Here is an 18,525-nt window from a genome sequence, read left to right on the forward strand (position 1 = left end):
ATAATATATTCGAGATTAGGAGACTATGTCATGTCTTTAGCTAGTATAGTCTTGTCTTAACAGTAATTATATTTTTGTTATGCGAGATAATAAACGCACATACGATTCTCAGGTGCTACCTATAATTGAATTCCTCTGTAGACTAATGGGATCAAGAGATTGACAAGGAACAAATCTACTTCTTACTCTCTCAAATTAGCCAGCATCCGTGGCGCGATCTGCTCATCATGTTATTGCGTTTGTTATCTAGGAGTGACATCATAGGTGCATTATTTATAAACTGAATGCGCGGGTTGGGTGCGTTGACAGATCTCAATTAGGGCAGTCAGTATGAAATCGTAAGATTCTGCCTGCCTGCCTGAAGCAACTATGATAAGAAATTGGATTTACGATCCAGTTTGTTAAGGTTAACGTTGTAAATAGAGATGCTGATTATATTTTTGCAATACTGTTGGAAATTTCACATTCCGATTCATGAAGTTAACCCATGGAGAATAAATATGTATCTTTTTATTAGCAGTCTAAAAATTCCAGACTTTTCTTAGATTTATTGAATATGGTAAAGTATTGACCCTACTGAATTGAATAATAACCCTATTTAATAATAGCGTATATTGCACTTCATAATGATTTATCTGCACCTGTAAAAGTGACCTTATAGAGGTTTCTAATCGTTGCATTTTTGTCTCGTAAACACGGCCCCCTTTTTATTACACGCTTTATATTAGCTTCACCTGTATGTTTGTATGTTTGTAACCGACTTCTTTGGGCGCGATTTTGACCCACTTTAAACGGTCAGATTTCGTTCAAACTTTGTAGATTTATTGAGGACCGATGACAATACACTAATTTGATAAAATTTTCTATTTTTTAGTTCGGTTTTCTATAAAAAGCGTGTTTTTTAGTTTTTTTAAACTACTTATTATTATTATTATCAAGGAAACAAACAAAACATAATGCATTGTGATAGGTCAGTTCATACATAATCAGTACAGTTACTTTATTTATTAAATTATCCTTTGCTTTTACGATTTTAATAGTTTACATATTCAATTGAATATTATGCGTAATCAATTTATAAAATATTTAGTTTTAATTATTATTATTTTTATTATGTATTATTTTTATTAGGTACCACTAAACATTTAGTTGTTTATTAGATTTTTCGCCTACCCACAGCTATTGACGTGCACAAATTACGTATTTTGGCACCAAATACTTAACACGTGAATGGAGTAGTTTGAAGTTTCATTTCATTTCATGTAGGTAGTTATATTTGTTTTTACGTTCATAAATTACCTGTTTATATCTTATACACATAATGCATCATTGTTTTAGTTTACAAAGTCCATGTAACTTGTCAGTTGTCTCAAGAAAAGTAGCTTTTATTAATAATATTCATATTCGTATTACTGCGAACTGTTTTGGTATGTTACTTTATGTTTCAAATTAAATACTTTTAATTTTTTTGTGAATAAATTAAAAAATGAACAGTTCAGTGAATAATGATTGAAATATTTATTCCTCGTCGTTAAGACGCTTGTTGATAAATCCATATTGTTGATTAATTTAAATACGCATATATTAACAACATATTAACACTCATTGCAACATACCTTAATCCTTAAATAGAATTTAAGGTTAAATTATACATAAAATAAATCATCACTTAATTTGTAAAGTACACTAGCTTGACCATTAGGAGATATCTCTTGTTGCCTTGACAACGACATATAAAAACTTGCTATCAGTTGAGACTTGATGATGTTTTCACAACGAATGATCTGTAATATAATCTAAGAGAAAATGTTATAGATATAGGTTTTGTGTTAAATTGAAAATATTATATGGTTCTTTTACGCATCTGTGTTGCTTGTAGTATGATGATACCTTAGAAATTTTAAATTGACACAGTTTCGTTTAAAATAAACTGCCATACTACGACCATGCTCTTAATCTTTGTCTAAGGTTTTGTTAAATATTCGAGCAGTAAGTGTATCTTGAATTTATACTATATACTTATGTATATACGTATTGTATGCGGTGTAAATCATGAAGCGTGTACCTAATTTTTCGATAACGCAGAATCTGGGTTAAAATTTAGTCTATGTCTTCAAAATTCAAAATAAAAGGAAACTTTTCTTGAAACCAGTTTGACATCTTTAATTTTATTACTACTTATACTACTAATAAAAAATAGGATTACTCTATAAATTCTGTGATCTAAACCATTTGTTCTCGGTAAACGAGTTAAATCGCTATTTATTAGGTAGGTTGCTTCTTCTTATTAGGTGCTGTCACCTAGATTACCTACTATGTAAATTATTCTATTTTAATGTAATGAAGCCTTTCACTTGACCTGTAATGAATTATTTTATTGACATTGTACAAATTAAACATATGGTACAGAGTCTACGCAATTTTCTTTACGATATAAAATTTGTATATGTCGTGGCCATATCGTAGATTTGCTCATTTCATGATATGATCGATCATTTCACGAAATGGTCGCATTTCATGAAATGGCCAACACAGTTTGATCAGATCGTTAAATCGTCAACGTTTCACGATTTGGCCATCCACATTTGGCCAGATCGTATAAAATATAAAGAGTCCATAAAATATTAAAATTCAGAATATTCTAAAAACTTGTTTAATGTCATCTAAGTTAGTGCCGCGGCAGCGGCCGGCGAATGCTAGAAGCGAATCGTTTTTGCAATAAAAAACAGTTAGGTTAGGTTAGGTTAGACTTTGATAAACAACGCCAGAAGCGGATCGCTTTTTAAAAAAAAAACAATTATAATACTATAGTAGGATATATAAATATATATCCTAAAAGAAAAAATGCGTCTTAAATTATTTTATTTAAGACGCATTTTTTCTTCAATACATATTATAAGATATCCACATTTTCCATAGTACTCGAACCGTCGTAAATTTTTTGCTATGACTTATTGTTATTAAACGAATTATGAAGTTTTTAACTGCGAATAATTAAATTTTCGCTAGCGGCCGCCATCTTATCACATAAACACAGAGCTTGCAGCGCCTCTACCAATGATTAATGTAACTATTTTATGATATGATCAAATAATTTTGATCATTTCATGAAAAAACCGCGCGTTTAGTTGGCCATATCGTGAAACGATTTCTTATCATTGGCCAAACTAAATTGGCCATTTCACGAAATGCGACCATTTCGTGAAATGGCCAGTCATATCATGAAATGAGCAAATTTACGATATGGCCACGACATATATAAAACGTGTTTAATAATATCTTCATGAATATAATACTCATATTGTTAAAGGAGCCATATATGGACGTATACATAATATATTAAATATAACTAATAACTAATAACAGAAGATAGGTGTTTATTATCAATGAAACGTTTTTGTACCATTATAAAAACACTTAACAACAAATTTAATTTAATCATAATTAATAATCACACATGACGAATATACTCAGCTTCAAAATTACGTTTAGATAAGCTTCACAATTTTATAAAATATTTATGTTTATATCATAGTTACTTTCGATCTGCGAGGTGCGTGCCGACTGCTGATCATACCGCAGAATTTTAATTTATCTTATCGAGGTCGTTCACTCTTGACATTCAATTTGTATGTCATGATAGTCACGATCGAATTGTCTCACCATTGTATAATATGCAACTGTGCAATTTAGTACCCAACTACTGCAGTTCTAAAATAAATGCCTATTGTCTTATTCAGGTCAAAGGGGGTAAGGTGTTTGACCAAATATACTTTACTCTTAAAATATTAAATTTTTTAAAACGTTTAAAAATATAGTTGACATGAAGTTTAACAGGCTGATAAGATTTATGATTAAAAAACCATATAGATAGGCTATCTTATTTAATCGCATTCCTAGTTTTGCAATTTCAAAAATGTGTCGTATATTGTGCTAATTAAGGCCTCTTTTTTTTCAGACGCAGATGAGTGGTGATCGCGCCGGCTCCCAGTGCGGTCTGACATCGCTATTGCCCATGTCTTGTCGCGGACGCGCTGCGGCGTTCGCACGCGACCTACACTCTAGACTTCGCAACCTAGGCGCCGCGCAAGATGGAGAATGTGTACGCGAGAACACCTGGCTCACGCGTGACAATGGCCCACATCGACCATGCACATCTACTCAACGGGAACTGGATACTTTCTACGATTTTGAGCTGGAATGTGAAAGCCCGTCTAGTCCCGTAGATGAAGATGATGCCCCTTTACCTCAACGACTTTCAGAAGATACCGAACCGCCTTACTACGACGTCGACTGTGACGAACTCAAGGAACAAACCAAATTAATGTTAAAGCAACCCGACAATGGTAAAAATGGATTTAAATTCTCAACAGCTTTTTACACAGAATCACCCATCAAAATTCAGCCTACGCCTAAAGAAAATGGGCATGCAGATAAACCATTATACTCTCCAATAACTTTCGAAGGTTGTGCTCGACATAATAGCTACGATGAAATAGATTGTTCGATATTATCACCTATTACCCTCGGGGAGAATGGCAGGATACACTTACCTAATCACATAAATTCTACCGTTGATAGTGATTCTGAATTCGAATCGGCTAAAAGCGAACCTTCGGATGCCATTGAAGATGATTTACAAAACGGAAAAAGCTTTGAAAACGATATCAGTGCTGATGTAGAAAACTTATCTCTCATTGATGTAGAGCTTCCGGATGAAGAAACTATAGTTGAAACAACAGAGATTGCAGAACCTACCAGTAAAGTCAACGAAGAAGAAACCCAGCTTAAAGTAGTCAATTCGGAAGTATGTGTAAATGAAAAAGAGTCTTCGCCTGCAGAAATTGAGCAATCACATGTAAACAATGAGTCTCAAATGGACGAAGAAGCTGAGGATGATAGACCCCAGCGAGTACGTCGCTGTTCATCATTAAAAACTGGAAAAACGCCTCCTGGAACACCAGGACGTAAAAAGATTGTACGATTTGCAGATGTTTTAGGTTTAGATCTGGCAGATGTGAAGACATTTATGGATGAGATACCTGTAATTCCAAAATCCGCTTACGATGATCTCGCTGGATGTGATGTACAAAATTCACCACCAGTGCGACCAACTCCAAGACTTGGTGCTCTAACGCTAGTTCCGCTGTTTCAAGTGCCTCATGATGTAACTGAAAAACTCGAAAGACAAAATGTTTGTTTAGAAAGCGCAAGAGAGTCTGATGGTGTTCACGTCACAGTATGTGGCTCGGTTCGCGTAAGAAACTTAGACTTTCATAAGACTGTCCACATTCGTTATACAATGAATCGATGGAGAACTTACACGGACCTCCAGGCGACGTACGTTCAGGGCTCATGTGATGGTTACTCTGACCGCTTCCAGTTTGTTTTATACGCACCATGTATAGCTTCAGGACAGAGGTTGGAAATAGCAGTGAGGTTTCAGTGCAAAGGACAGCAGTTTTGGGATAATAATAGCGGAGCAAACTACTGTTTTGATTGCTTAGCTTTGGGTGCAACACTAAATCCATCTTCGCCCTCAGGGGCTCTTCACCCCACTCTGGACTGGCATCCCTCCTTCTACTGATGCGATCTAGCTAGCTTGAAGCGTAAGAGAAACGAATACGTCGATGGCGTTTTAGAAGAACATTGGTGGAGTATCTGGCAGGTCCTGGTTCGACTGTGTGTATGCAAGGCGGCTCGCAGGACGCCTGTTGCTAGTCACATTCCTGTGCCTGCTTCCATTGCTGTCGGTTCCTACACGAGAGAACTTGGCGTACTAAATTATTGAGGCTTCAGATGTAAAGCAATGTTGTGATATACTTAAGATTAGATGTAGATACTATGTAACGAGTGAACGACTCGTGAGGAGTGCCATTTGCAATAATTATCACTTATTTTGATGATTTTTCATTATTTGTTGATAGATGTACGTCCGCGGGACAATAAAACTCAATTATAAGTGTAAAGTCAGTTATGGGAGAGTAAGGATGACGCATGCGAGCTGCCCTCATAGTTCCTTTGTAATGTTCGTATGTATATAGGTTGAGAGGTGATTTTGAAAGAATAAATATTTTATTAGAATATTAAGGAAACTTTTAGCCTTATATTAAGCAGTATGTTGAAACATCACCTAGATAGACTGTTATAAATAAAAAGTAGGTATTAAAATATTAATCTAAATAAGAGATGGCAACGTGTCATCTATATCATATTGTTATTTTAATGAATGTTGATTTGAGATATAACTCGTAAATACAATGTATAGATAATGTTAATTAATCTTTGTAAAAACGATTTATCAACTCTGTTTCACATTTTTATGGTGTTTTAACTGATACTGTTTTCTATTTTTATAATAAACAATAAAACATCAATCCATGACAAATATCTATAATATATAGTTAAGTTGAAAAAATATTTTGTTTACTGATATTTTGAGATTCTATTTTATAATGAGACTATTAGGAATTATGAAATTAAATTATTATTATTATATTTAAGAAATCAGCAATATTTATTAGGAATCATTTTCTATATTATTTGTACCTGAATTCTGTAATGCGGCCATTTTAATTTTTATTATTCGGTTTAAAAATTAATATGCCTTTGTACTGATTTATAATTGATTATTGTATTTTAATTAAATTAATTGACCGTTGTTTTATTGATAAACAATTCTAATAAACGAATGTGCATAATATTTAAACTTGCTGTTTCATTTACCCGTCTAACATGTTAATAGGTACCTAATAATACAACATATATTATTTCTAAGGGTAGTGATACTTAATCGCTTTATAGTATACTAGCGACCCGCCCCGGCTTCGCACGGGTGCAATGCTGATACTAAATACACTACAGAAAAATTGTGAACGTTGTATAGGTATAAAAATATAGCGGCCCGCTCCGGCATCGCAATTCGCACGGGTATAAAATACATAGCCGGGCGGCCGCAAACGTTACGTCCCGCAATTTTTAAATCTGTAATATCTTCGAAAATATTCACTTAAATCATGCGGTGTAAAGGGCCATATAGATCTATATTAAATGAACAATGTATCCATGGTATTTAATTGCTTAAGGATTAATGCTGTATTGGTTAAAATCGCTTCGAAAATTAGCCATTATTTGTCGTAAAAAGTAAATGACAAAAAAAAGTTATTGTGGGTTATCCATAAGAGATAGACATATACCATCGCGGACTTTTCTGTAGACCTTTTCAATGTGTATAATACTTAGTACATTATTTTGATAAAACTCGTAGGGTTCAGCCTGCGTTTGCAATGTAAGCGGAATAAATGTAATTTTTTACGACATCGCATTAGAAACCTCAAAAATAACAGTACTTCTCCACTACATAATGGATCTTATTATACATATAAACCTTCCTCTTGAATCACTCTATCTATTAAAAAAAACCGCATCAAAATCCGTTGCGTAGTTTCAAAGATTTAAGCGTACAAAGGGACATAGGGACATAGGGACAGGGAAAGCGACTTTGTTTTATACTATGTAGTGACTAGCTGTGCCACGTACTCCATTCAAACAAACAAATTATTCAGCTTTATAATATTAGCACAGACTAATAATAATATACTTTATTACTTATTAGTATAGATTTTGAACACAATACAAATAGTTACCTAAGTGTTACCACAGTCTAATAATAATATACTACGTATACATGCTACAAAATTAAATTATCATTATCAATTCAAAATAAAGGACATTTAAGCGTAAAATGTATAAGACATAGGTACACTTAGGACATGGTGACAAATATATCTAATACATAGTTAGGAACACCGAACTGGAATACTACCTAAAATTAGCTTATATATTTTTACTATGAATTGTGCATTGAATGGTCTCATCTCATAAGTTAAATAATATCACTTATAAGAAAAGCGATCAGCTTTAAAAATTTTAAAAGAAAAAGAAAATGAAGTTATCTTGACAGTGTTCCTATCATGTTTTTTTATAATAAAAAACAAAAACTAAGAATAACATCGACCTGAAGAGCCATCTAGCGATAGAAAGTAGAACTGAGAGTTTAAGTTAAATAACATTACAATATTATCAAAAGCTTATGAATGATCATGTCGAGACAGTCGAGTTGTATGCGTAACTGTAAAATGGATATAACGAGTAATTCTTAACTACATAAATATCAATAAATATGGTGGAAAAGTATAAATAATGACGAATTTATTCAATTAATGATAGTACCTATGTATTGATTGAGATTGAGTTAGACATACCTACATATAAGCACTTATTCATCCAAACACGCTCATATGAAGAAACATATACCAATTTGTAAATATGTAAGTATATCCGTACTGAGTAACGCGCGTTGTTTAGCAACAGATGTTATGAAGAATGAAAATAGTAGACGCCTATCAAAATGTTAGTAGCAAATGTATTGTGTTTATAACTTAAATATAAATCGACATTTATATACCAATAATACACACACACACACAACGTGGTAATTATTTCAATAGATAATACGATATACTACGAATAAATTCTGGGTCCTAGAGAACGCATTTCATATTTAATGTCCTATCCGTTAAGGAATTTATCCACTTGCAATTTCTTGATGCTACTGGAGCTGTTTGAAGATTTACTTTATTTATTTATGGCCGGTTCTTTACAGTTTTAATTCCATTAGTTACAGCACAATACAAGTTACAACTACACTTCATAGAGGCAGTCAATAAAATAAGTCAAAATAAAATAACATTATGTACTTGTAAATCCTTTATTATTTACGTAAAGCTTAGTTTAACAGACTAAACATATCACAATTATTGGACGATAAATACAGAATATAAATATTGAACAGTCATAGAAAAGTCAAAAGTCATAGATTCGTAACTCGACTGTTTTGTCTTTTGTAAAAGTTATGTTTAGTGTTTTTTTTTCTATCAACTAATGTTTTAGTTAGATGATGACAACACACGCTTAAATATATCACAACTTAAAATTAATATTTACAATCATTTTTAGTCATAATTTAGATTTTCTTAATCAAATTTTACTAAAATTATATTGCCAAGTGCCAGTAGCTTTAAGAAAGCATAATTTACATCTCGTTATTACTATATTACAACAAAGATAATATAGATATTAAAAATAATAAAAATTAAAATGCTACGAGGTCGTATAGTACCGTTTCACTTTTAATATAAATTTGTTCCAACAGCATACTTAGCTTTGAATATTTAACAAAATATATTGATACATAAATATCATAATATGTCTGTATTTAAAATACAAATTTCTACTCAAATTTAAAAGATAGGAATTTGGTATTTATTATATCTATAGCAATCTTTAATTACTTTTGGACACCAACTAGAACTTTAACTTTTAAATCAAATTGAGGAAAAAATTTCATAAATTTTCATTTATGTAATAAAAAACATCACTATCTCAAATACAACTAGCCACATAAATTAATTAGTCGTTATATATAGTGGAAGTTCTAAATTCGGATACTTACATATAGAATTTAAAAGACTTTCTAAACTTAACAATTCAGACCTTATTATACAAAAATAAAACCGGCCAAGTGCGAGTCGGGCTCGCGCACAAAGGGTTCCGTAGCAGCAAATATAATAAATTACAGTTAAATCAACCTATCTCAAAAACTATAAGAGATACTTTGATCAAACCAAAAATCGTTGAAAGAGTTAATTAGCATGCATCACCTCTATTTTTTTTAGAATTTTATACCCCGTAGTTATAAAAATAGAGGGGGGGGGACATACTTTTTACGACTTTGAGAGCTGATATCTCAAAAACCGTTCACTTTAAGAAAAATGTTTTTTAGAAAACTTTATATCATTTTAAAAGACCTTTCCATTGATACCCCACACGGGTATGTACATCGAAAAAAAAAATTTCATCCCTCAGTTACATGTATGGGGGGCCCCACCCCCAATTCTTTTTTTTACTATTTAGTGTCATATTTTTGTAGCGGTTCATACAACACATATTCCCATCAAATTTCATCACTGTAGTACTTATAGTTTCCGAGTAAATCGGCTGTGACAGACGGACAGACGGACAGACGGACAGACGGACATGACGAAACTATAAGGGTTCCGTTTTTGCCATTTTGGCTACGGAACCCTAAAAAACAGATACAAAATGGTTATTTTGAACTTTAAATTATGATAAAACTTGGCTATAGATCTATACATAATGCTGTATCTATAAAAGACTAAACAGAGTCGTGACTGGGTGAAGTAGAGCACAGATAAAAAATAATATTTATAATCTATCATACAAATGTCGTCTTCCGAAACTGGACGTAGGAGCCGAGGGTAGGGTAATGGTGGGATCTCTTAGCGCTTTGAGTTGCATGTGAAGCCTTTGCTTGCAGAACTCGTAAAATTCAATTTCTCGTGTGAAATTAGCTCGGACGATATTTTTCACTTCCTCGGAGACAGGTGGCTTGAATGAGTTGCGGTTTATTTGGTTGAATGTATGGAGTTCCTCTGTAATAAAATTATGTTCATTTTTAATGTATGTTGATAAATAATAATAACATATTTATATGTATTATCAACTATAACGAACTTGATGAGCTATCAGTATTTTTATTAATAAATGAAAAAGAAGTAAGTAAATATTATATACCCCAATACATCCGCCACGCGCCTCTAAAGAACTTAGGGATGTATCGCTCGAGGGCCAGTAGAGTTGAGTTCATGTCTTCGAGCACACCCACGACTGCATATTGTTGTTCCACCACACGCTTTGCCCTTTGTAGCGCTTCCACTGTATTGAAGGGCCTGGAATGGGAACGTATATTTTTTATAATTATTGGTGACGTGATGCGATAGTTGTGTGATTAAATTGACTGACGTTAATTTGTTAAACATATATTTTATATTAATTTAATGGCTCGTTAATAGATTCTTGATATTTTAAATGATAAATAACTAATTAATAAGCGGGTCCCCACAGATCGAGCTGCTGCGTGCAGTATAAGCCTACGCTCTGTGTGGGCCCGCCTAATGAAAATTTACGTCAAGTCTAGTATCTTATCTGCGGTCAAGTGTGGAATAGACTTTCAGGCATATTATTAACAAACGTATATAGTAGTATATTTATTTTATTAAAATGAGCAAAACCAAAAACCACAAAACCGGTTTTGACAATGTTTCACCAAAGCTTCATTATTCCTGAGACTTCCTAGAAAAGAACATAATTTTGTGTATGCAGAATCTATCTATTTAATCTTCTTATATATAAAAATGAATCACAAAATGTGTTGGTAAGCGCATAACTCGAGAACGGCTGAACCGATTTCGATAATTCGTTCGAATTAATAAGTACGAGGATGGTTTTTATGTAGAGAAAACGTAAATATGTACCACGGGCGAAGCCGGGGCGGACCGCTAGTACTAAATACAATTAAAACTACTTACGTGCATTGTGGCTCATGTCCACAGAAGAACAGGGTCTGTCGTCGATGATCTCCGATACCTTCGTGGGTCTCTCCTTCTATGTAGCGACATTCACGGTCACCGCTCAGCACACAGGTTTCGAAGTCCTGCAACAATTGTTTGTAAAATTGATCAAAAATATATAAAAATAATATAGGTACCTCATGATCTGGGCTATTTTCTGCTTAAATCAATAGTTTCTTTTATATTTAATCATTTTGCAATCTGCGATTTTGCGAGATTTTTCAGTACAGGTTTTACAGCAAATAAAGAATAGAAATTTGGTAGGGCAGTGCCGCTTATTTGCTGGACTTGGCGAGGGCACTGCTGTGTCCCCAGATTTTTTTTATCAAAATCATAATATTACCACAGACTAATAATAATATACTACGGATATTACCTTTAGTGTAGACCGTAGATATACATCAGATTACTGTATACGTTTTTGTATATAGGTACCTAGGACGTACGTTTCTAATAATCTCTATGATTAGTTACATGATACAATTAAAAGGAAGACCAAAATATAATACATTGTTACATTGACAAAAAATCTCCACACGTGATACAGATCAATATTTCGTTCCGCCAATCTAATTAAAACATCACTTTTTATCGAGCAAAACTAATTTATTTTTTGCCGCCACGCTGAAACGTCCTGTCGTAACTCCAACTAAATACGTGTATGTATCTTATTTAACAATAGACCAATTGTATGGACAATAAAAATACACGTACAGTTGTAATGACTCGTTAGTACTTACTGAACAATAAGAAAGTACTATAGAAGCCAGAATATACTAATGATTTCAAAAGATATAAAGAAAATAACAAATACGGATCTCTAGAAACCATACGATATTAAGTATAATGTCATTCGTTTTTATCAAATATTTAGCAAAAAATAAATGCCTTCTGCACGAGGGATAAAAAAAAAAATTATCGCCGAAAAGCGAGAGAAGCTTTTTTACGCCTTGATACTTAGGTATGATATAAGGTTATGATAGCGTTCATCGATAATCTGTCAAACAAATGCTTATGCTTTTGAAGTTTTATTTCATTAACACTCGTATAATTAAAAAGTATTATGTATTATAATTCATATTTAACGCTGTTTAATTAAAGTATCGTGTGTCATTGATGCAACAACACGACTAAACAGTTAAACTCTACGTCAATCACATGCTATCGTTCCCATTAATTATTCTCAGTACTGTTATACAATTAGCACGCCTCGACCCCAAGGCGAGTAAAGGATATGTAATTGAATCGATCAAGATTAGATAGCCTTACATTTAAAAATATTTAATTAGTCAGGAGTCGACTGTAAAATCAAAATACCTTTAACGCTAGTTCTTATTTTTACGACGATGTTTTTCTTAGTATATTGTAAAATTATTTGATACTCAATAATTTACAAACAGATACTTAAAATTTGTCAAGATGATCAAATTGGGGGCCAATTTTGGTGTAGTACCATTTGGACTTTTACGCAACATCACGTGACAATCATTTCGTGAATTGTTTCGGGCCCTTTTTAATCACTCGTTTTTTTCTTCCAATGAAAAGAAAGTGGAAGACAAAATACTTGAATGTTTCCATTTTGTTCTACCTATTTATCGAAAAGTTCCGTAACTTTCACTAATAAAATAAAACTATAGGCACCTTACGCACCAAGGAAAGCCCTTCACCAAAGGTATAGGTAATTTTGTCCGAAACTTTCAAAAGCAAATATCCCATCGCAAACATGACGTTCCAATGTCTTGACATATAATAAAAAACATGTCTACTGACAGCGAAAACGAGATCACACAATACAATAATGGTCTATCTGGGTCTTTGCACCTGTCGCTTTGTCGTGGTTACCGAATCGGAGTCAATTCTCGTTTCTTCGAACTACCTACTTACTTTATTATTATCGTGACTCTGTAGGTTTCTTTGGGAGATAACTAATCTAGTATTAGTTCGCGATTGTGTGATATAGTACTCAGTAATTGAGAAAGTTTGTAAACATCTTCAAATTAAAACGTGTTGAGGAAATAATAAAATTAAAAGGATGCTGAGAGTTACGTTAGGTTACGTTACATTGGCAAACATAAAATTAGTGCTGATTTAAATAAAGTGTTTTTTGTTGATTAAGCTTGGAAGAGACGAAAATTTGTACTTTCTCCGCAAATTTTGAATTATTTTTTTATTTGTTAATTCAAAAATTTAATTCTCATTTCCTTCCATTATTGTGTTCAAAGACCAAAGTTAAGTTCAAATAAGATATTTCATTTATTCCTATCATAATGTAATTTCACAATAAAATAAACATAATTATCATGAGTGGGCATCACTGTTCCAGAGTTAATGATACATGAGATGTAATTTACAAATTTGTTTTACAATAGACTTTGATATGATATGTGATTCACAATTCATTTAGTAAAAGTTCGTTCCGAGCTGTCAATTTTTTAGATTGACAGCTGTTTCGTATCATTAATCTTAACTATCTCACAATGACACAGTAAACGATAATATATTACACCTTGTGTGTAAATAGACGAACAATTTCACGATCAATAAAAACCAAGTACTAATGACGAATCAAAACACTCCACTATATTTTTTAACTTTTATGTTTTACCACAAAAAATCAAGCCATCAATTGGCCTCTTTGATTTAATTGAGTAGAAAAACACCGTTGAATTTTTTCGTGCAAAAATGTTCGTACGAATATTTTTTTTGCCATTATGGCATTAGTTTTTTGAAATCTAATATGTATAAGAATAGTTGTATAATGGTAATCGTTAAATATTTCTAGACTTAATAAATGCTATTAGAAGAATATAATATCTCACCATATATCTATACAAATATTATAAAGAGGAAAGGTTTGATTTTTTGTTTGTTTGTATGAATTGAATAGGCTCCGAAACTACTTGGCAGATTTGAAAAATTCTTTCACTGTTGGAAAGCTACATCATTTCTGAGTGACATAGGCTAGGTTTTATCCCGGAAATCCCACGGGAACGGGAACTATGCGGGTTTTTTTTTGAAAACGCGGGCGAAGCCGCAGGCGGAAAGCTAGTGTAATTATATAAATAATATGGTGTTACCTTGTGTGCGTCCTAACTCTTTGCATCGGCATAATAATAGTTTTGTAGTGTAGATCTACATATTTTTAATAATATGCTATTTAACAAAATGCATTATCGATGAATCTCAGTAATCAAGTCAGAGAGACTTAAATTTATCCTTGTTTTATTCGTAACTTTGTAAGTATATGCCCTGCTTACATCACGGGCTCTATTATGCAATAGTTTTTAAACCAGGGCGAATCAACAATAGATGCAACAAAGCATAGTAATTTACAGTTGCCGGGTCTACACGCGCCTTTATCCTCATCACAATGTATATAGGCTCTAAAATCTCAGTTACACGGAGTGCGTGACCGATCGCTAACTCATTGATCTTCAAATCGACACGGGCTGAACAACCGCATCTAATGGACAACGCCGAATGAAGATCGCAGCGTGAGAGTAATGATCCCTTTGCGATATACACACAACGAAATAACACATCTCTAACACCGCACCGTTTGAAACATTTTCATTCTTATATACGTGAATTTAAGCTCACACTCGCTTGATTGCACTGAGATGATGGATTAGATACCGCAATGGTAATGAAATGTTTTTACTGTGAAGCTTCTGGCATAATGTATCTATCTTCGATAATTTTATACGCTGTTTAAAACTGTTAAGTCCTAAGACGAAGGTGTATGTTTAAAAAGTCCGTTATATAAGGTTTTTCTTGGAGTGCGAGTGGCTAATTTTATAAATAAGTTGTTATTTGCATTAATTGACTAGGGGAGCTAACGTAGCCCTTTACTTATCGTCAGTTTATGCTAAAACATTAAACGGTCAAGACCCTCGTCTATAGACGATGTCTTTGGCCGACTGGATTGTGTAATTTGCATTAATATTAATATTTTATATAAAATTAATAAGATTCCTTAATGCTTTATGTCGTGATAAATTATTATAAAGTGTTTCTATAATAACCCTAAAAGATTCACGGCCTAACAAAAGAAATAGCGAAGTTAGTGATATTATTAAACAAGTCTCTTATGAATTGCTTCGTGGGAACTCACAATTGAAATAATTACACATTGTCAGGACACGTCAGAAAAATGTGACAAAGACAAATCGTATTCGAGCTTCATCTGCGAGGCCATGCCGATTTAATTTTGCAAAGTTGCAATTTGTAGCGTGACCGATTAAAAACAACTTGAGGGGCAAATTAAACCATAGCCGTACTCCGTAGAGTGCTTAATTTCGTGTTTGCTTACGCGAGTATTAATTAAGTAATTGAAGTAATATTACTGTTTTACAGCGATTAATTTGTTTTATTATCTATTTATGTCGACATTTTGAATACCTTACACCTTACAGTGAGCGTAATCTCGTGATCTCGACAACCAGATAATAGGAAGGGACTTAGGGCCGATTTTTCAATGCTTGGATAAAACTTATTCTTCGAATAATGTATAAAACTACCATTTTAAAAACGTATTCTAATTTAACGTATTTGACAGTTTACGTGACATTTTAATATTATCGTGTAATACTTTACTGGACGGATAAGTTTTATCCAAGCATTGAAAAATCGGCCCTTAGTTGTATAAACGTAGTTCGTCAAATATTTTCTTCGTTCTGAGCTAAAATTGTAAGCAAACTGCTAAACATACCTTTCTAAGCCACGCAGGGTCGGGTAAAGGCAAGTCTGGGAACACCCTTTTCCTCTCCACATAATACCAGGGAGCCCTCACGTAGTAGTACCACGAGATAACACGTTCCACAGGATCGCGGACTACGTTTATATAAATTGGTGATGGTAGTCCAAACCTGGAAAAGCAAGTTACACAATAAATCTTAAAAGTCTTCATATTATGCATCTTATAAATATTTACCAAAGTTTTAAAGAATAGACACAATTCGTCTTCATCAGAATTTGATAACATTACGGAGTAAAATAGTTACGTGTTTTGGCAGTATCAAGAGAGAGAATAATATTAATATCTAATTCGTTTTGTGCAGTTATATCATGTTGTGTAAAAATGTTGTAAGTTATATCCACGAATAAACATCAATCAATAAAGAATAACAGCTAATAAGGCAAACTATAGCAACCAATTTATCAATTAAAAACAACAAATTAATAAATGTAAGCTATACCTACAGAACTATCATTTCGTAATAGAAACATCGCTCTGCTTGCTTTCAACACTTTAATAATTATTAAGAGGGCGTTCCTAATTATCTCTATGGTGCTTAATTTCACTCATTATTTATAGACAAGTTAATCAAGATGAAACAGCAATTACGGTTAATGAGTGTGTAACAATAGACTGATTTTAGCACGTGTATTTCAATCTATCATACGTATAAAATATATAGAATGGTGTTTATCGCTACATCGTTGTATGAATTCAAAACAAAAGCATTGATTGATGTTTGGCGCTAACATAAAAGCATTCACCTAGTTTCAGAAATTGTAATTATGTTTATTAATTAATGTACAGTTAAATATGTAAATACGTTAAGCTTATAAATTATTAAAATAGATTAATTTGTGTTATGGTGAATAAGTAATGAATTCACGGTTATCGTAATGAAGAACAGAAAAGTTGGTCATGTCTTAAGATGATTTAAGTCTAGAGGTTAATTATTATGAGTGACATTAACTACGCATCTGCTTATGAGAAATTATGTTCAGAGAATAAAATTAATGTCCCACAAAGCCCTTTCATAAATTACATTTTTATGCGTATTTATTAATTTGATTCATGGAGATTTTATCTCTGAATTTTGAAAATTATGAAAATTATTTAATTTATCTCCTTTCTGTCATGTATAAAGAAAGTAATATAATTACCGTGTGAAGTTCGTATAGCACACGTGCTTGGCGTAAGAAGCCGGTGGACTGTATGCGGACACCAAGCTGGCGAGGACCTGCTGGTCTGCTGGCGCCAGTCGAATGGTCTCTACACGCTGTACTGTGTCTCGGTGGAAGCCTGTAAGTAATTCATTTTGTAAACTTCTGTCATGGAATCAACGACAGCCAAGTAGTTAAGAGTTCCTTTCATTCTTAGTATTGGGATGTGTGTTAAAGTTTGTGGCTATAATATGACATTTAAATATTAAACATAGGTTAATATAATTTTGGGGTGTCATGGCTGTCTAACATCTTTCGGCCAAAGCCAACCTCACCTGCCCGTGGTGCACCCTGCTGATCAACGAACGAGGCTCTGGCGTTTTTCTTAACAGTGGTAGAGCTACAGCTGCCAGCGTGAAGCATCGTTTTGCGTTTCGCATGAGTCTGTGAGACCACCGGAGGCCCATTCCCTAACCCCCTCAAAAAAAAAACATGGCAGCGGCATTTAAAAAAGTACTACCCCAGGAGGGTACCAGCGTCAATGACGCTGGAGAATCCCTCCCTGAGCGCTCTCGCTTGGGCTGCCCCGCGTATTCTGGGGGGGGGCAAAATTCCGCTTTCTTACACTGCTAGGCGTAAAAAAAGTAAACCCTCGTCGGTGTCCCCTACCATGCCACTACATGTTGACTTTTGCAATATCAGGGGACTCCATTCGAACCTTACTGCCGTCCACCAACATCTTGAGACCTCCAAACCAGCATTGCTTTTTTTGACGGAAACACAGATTTCTTCTCCAGCTGAAACTTCCTACCTTAAGTACCCGGGTTACGCGTTGGAACATCTATTTGTACCCCGCGCCGGCGTGTGCGTTTACGCTAGAGATGACATCTGCTGTCGCCGCCTTGGTGTCCTTGAAGGTAATAACAACTTATCTATATTATGGCTTCGCGTGGATTGCGACGACCATCCCCGCATCTACGCGTGCCTTTACAGGAGACACAGTGGAAATAACGAAACCGACCAACTGATTGAGCACATTCAAGATACAATCGATTTACTACTTCAAAAGAATCCATCCGCTGAAATAGTGGTTCTCGGCGACTTCAACGCTCACCACGCCGAATGGTTAAAATCT

The 18,525-nt window shown here is 33.7% G+C and overlaps 2 protein-coding genes across 4 annotated transcripts in view; one reads left to right on the forward strand and one right to left on the reverse strand.

Annotated features, from left to right (window-relative positions):
- The first annotated feature begins 3,940 nt into the window (after positions 1–3,940).
- Positions 3,941–6,666, forward strand: LOC149903931 (glycogen-binding subunit 76A-like). The gene has a single exon (XM_090107930.1). It carries the CDS (start codon positions 3,965–3,967, stop codon positions 5,585–5,587), a length of 1,623 nt encoding a protein of 540 aa, XP_089964056.1. The 5' UTR covers positions 3,941–3,964; the 3' UTR covers positions 5,588–6,666.
- A 3,488-nt stretch (positions 6,667–10,154) lies between these two features.
- pip (heparan sulfate 2-O-sulfotransferase pipe) overlaps positions 10,155–18,525 on the reverse strand; it is a 77,438-nt gene continuing 69,067 nt past the window's right edge. For all 3 annotated transcript variants that reach the window (XM_090107639.1, XM_090107642.1, XM_090107641.1), the window contains exons 6-10: positions 17,391–17,529; positions 16,204–16,360; positions 11,451–11,575; positions 10,657–10,811; positions 10,155–10,514 (exon numbers count right to left, since the gene is read on the reverse strand). In XM_090107639.1, coding sequence (XP_089963765.1) covers positions 10,288–10,514; positions 10,657–10,811; positions 11,451–11,575; positions 16,204–16,360; positions 17,391–17,529 — 803 coding nt within the window. In that variant the 3' untranslated portion in view covers positions 10,155–10,287. The remainder of the gene's footprint in view (positions 10,515–10,656; positions 10,812–11,450; positions 11,576–16,203; positions 16,361–17,390; positions 17,530–18,525) is intronic.

The sequence above is a fragment of the Colias eurytheme genome, chromosome 12 (genome assembly GCF_061535395.1).
Source record: "Colias eurytheme isolate Ceu_HAF_F1 chromosome 12, ilColEury1 Martin Lab GWU primary, whole genome shotgun sequence".
NCBI classification, from domain to species: domain Eukaryota; kingdom Metazoa; phylum Arthropoda; class Insecta; order Lepidoptera; family Pieridae; genus Colias; species Colias eurytheme.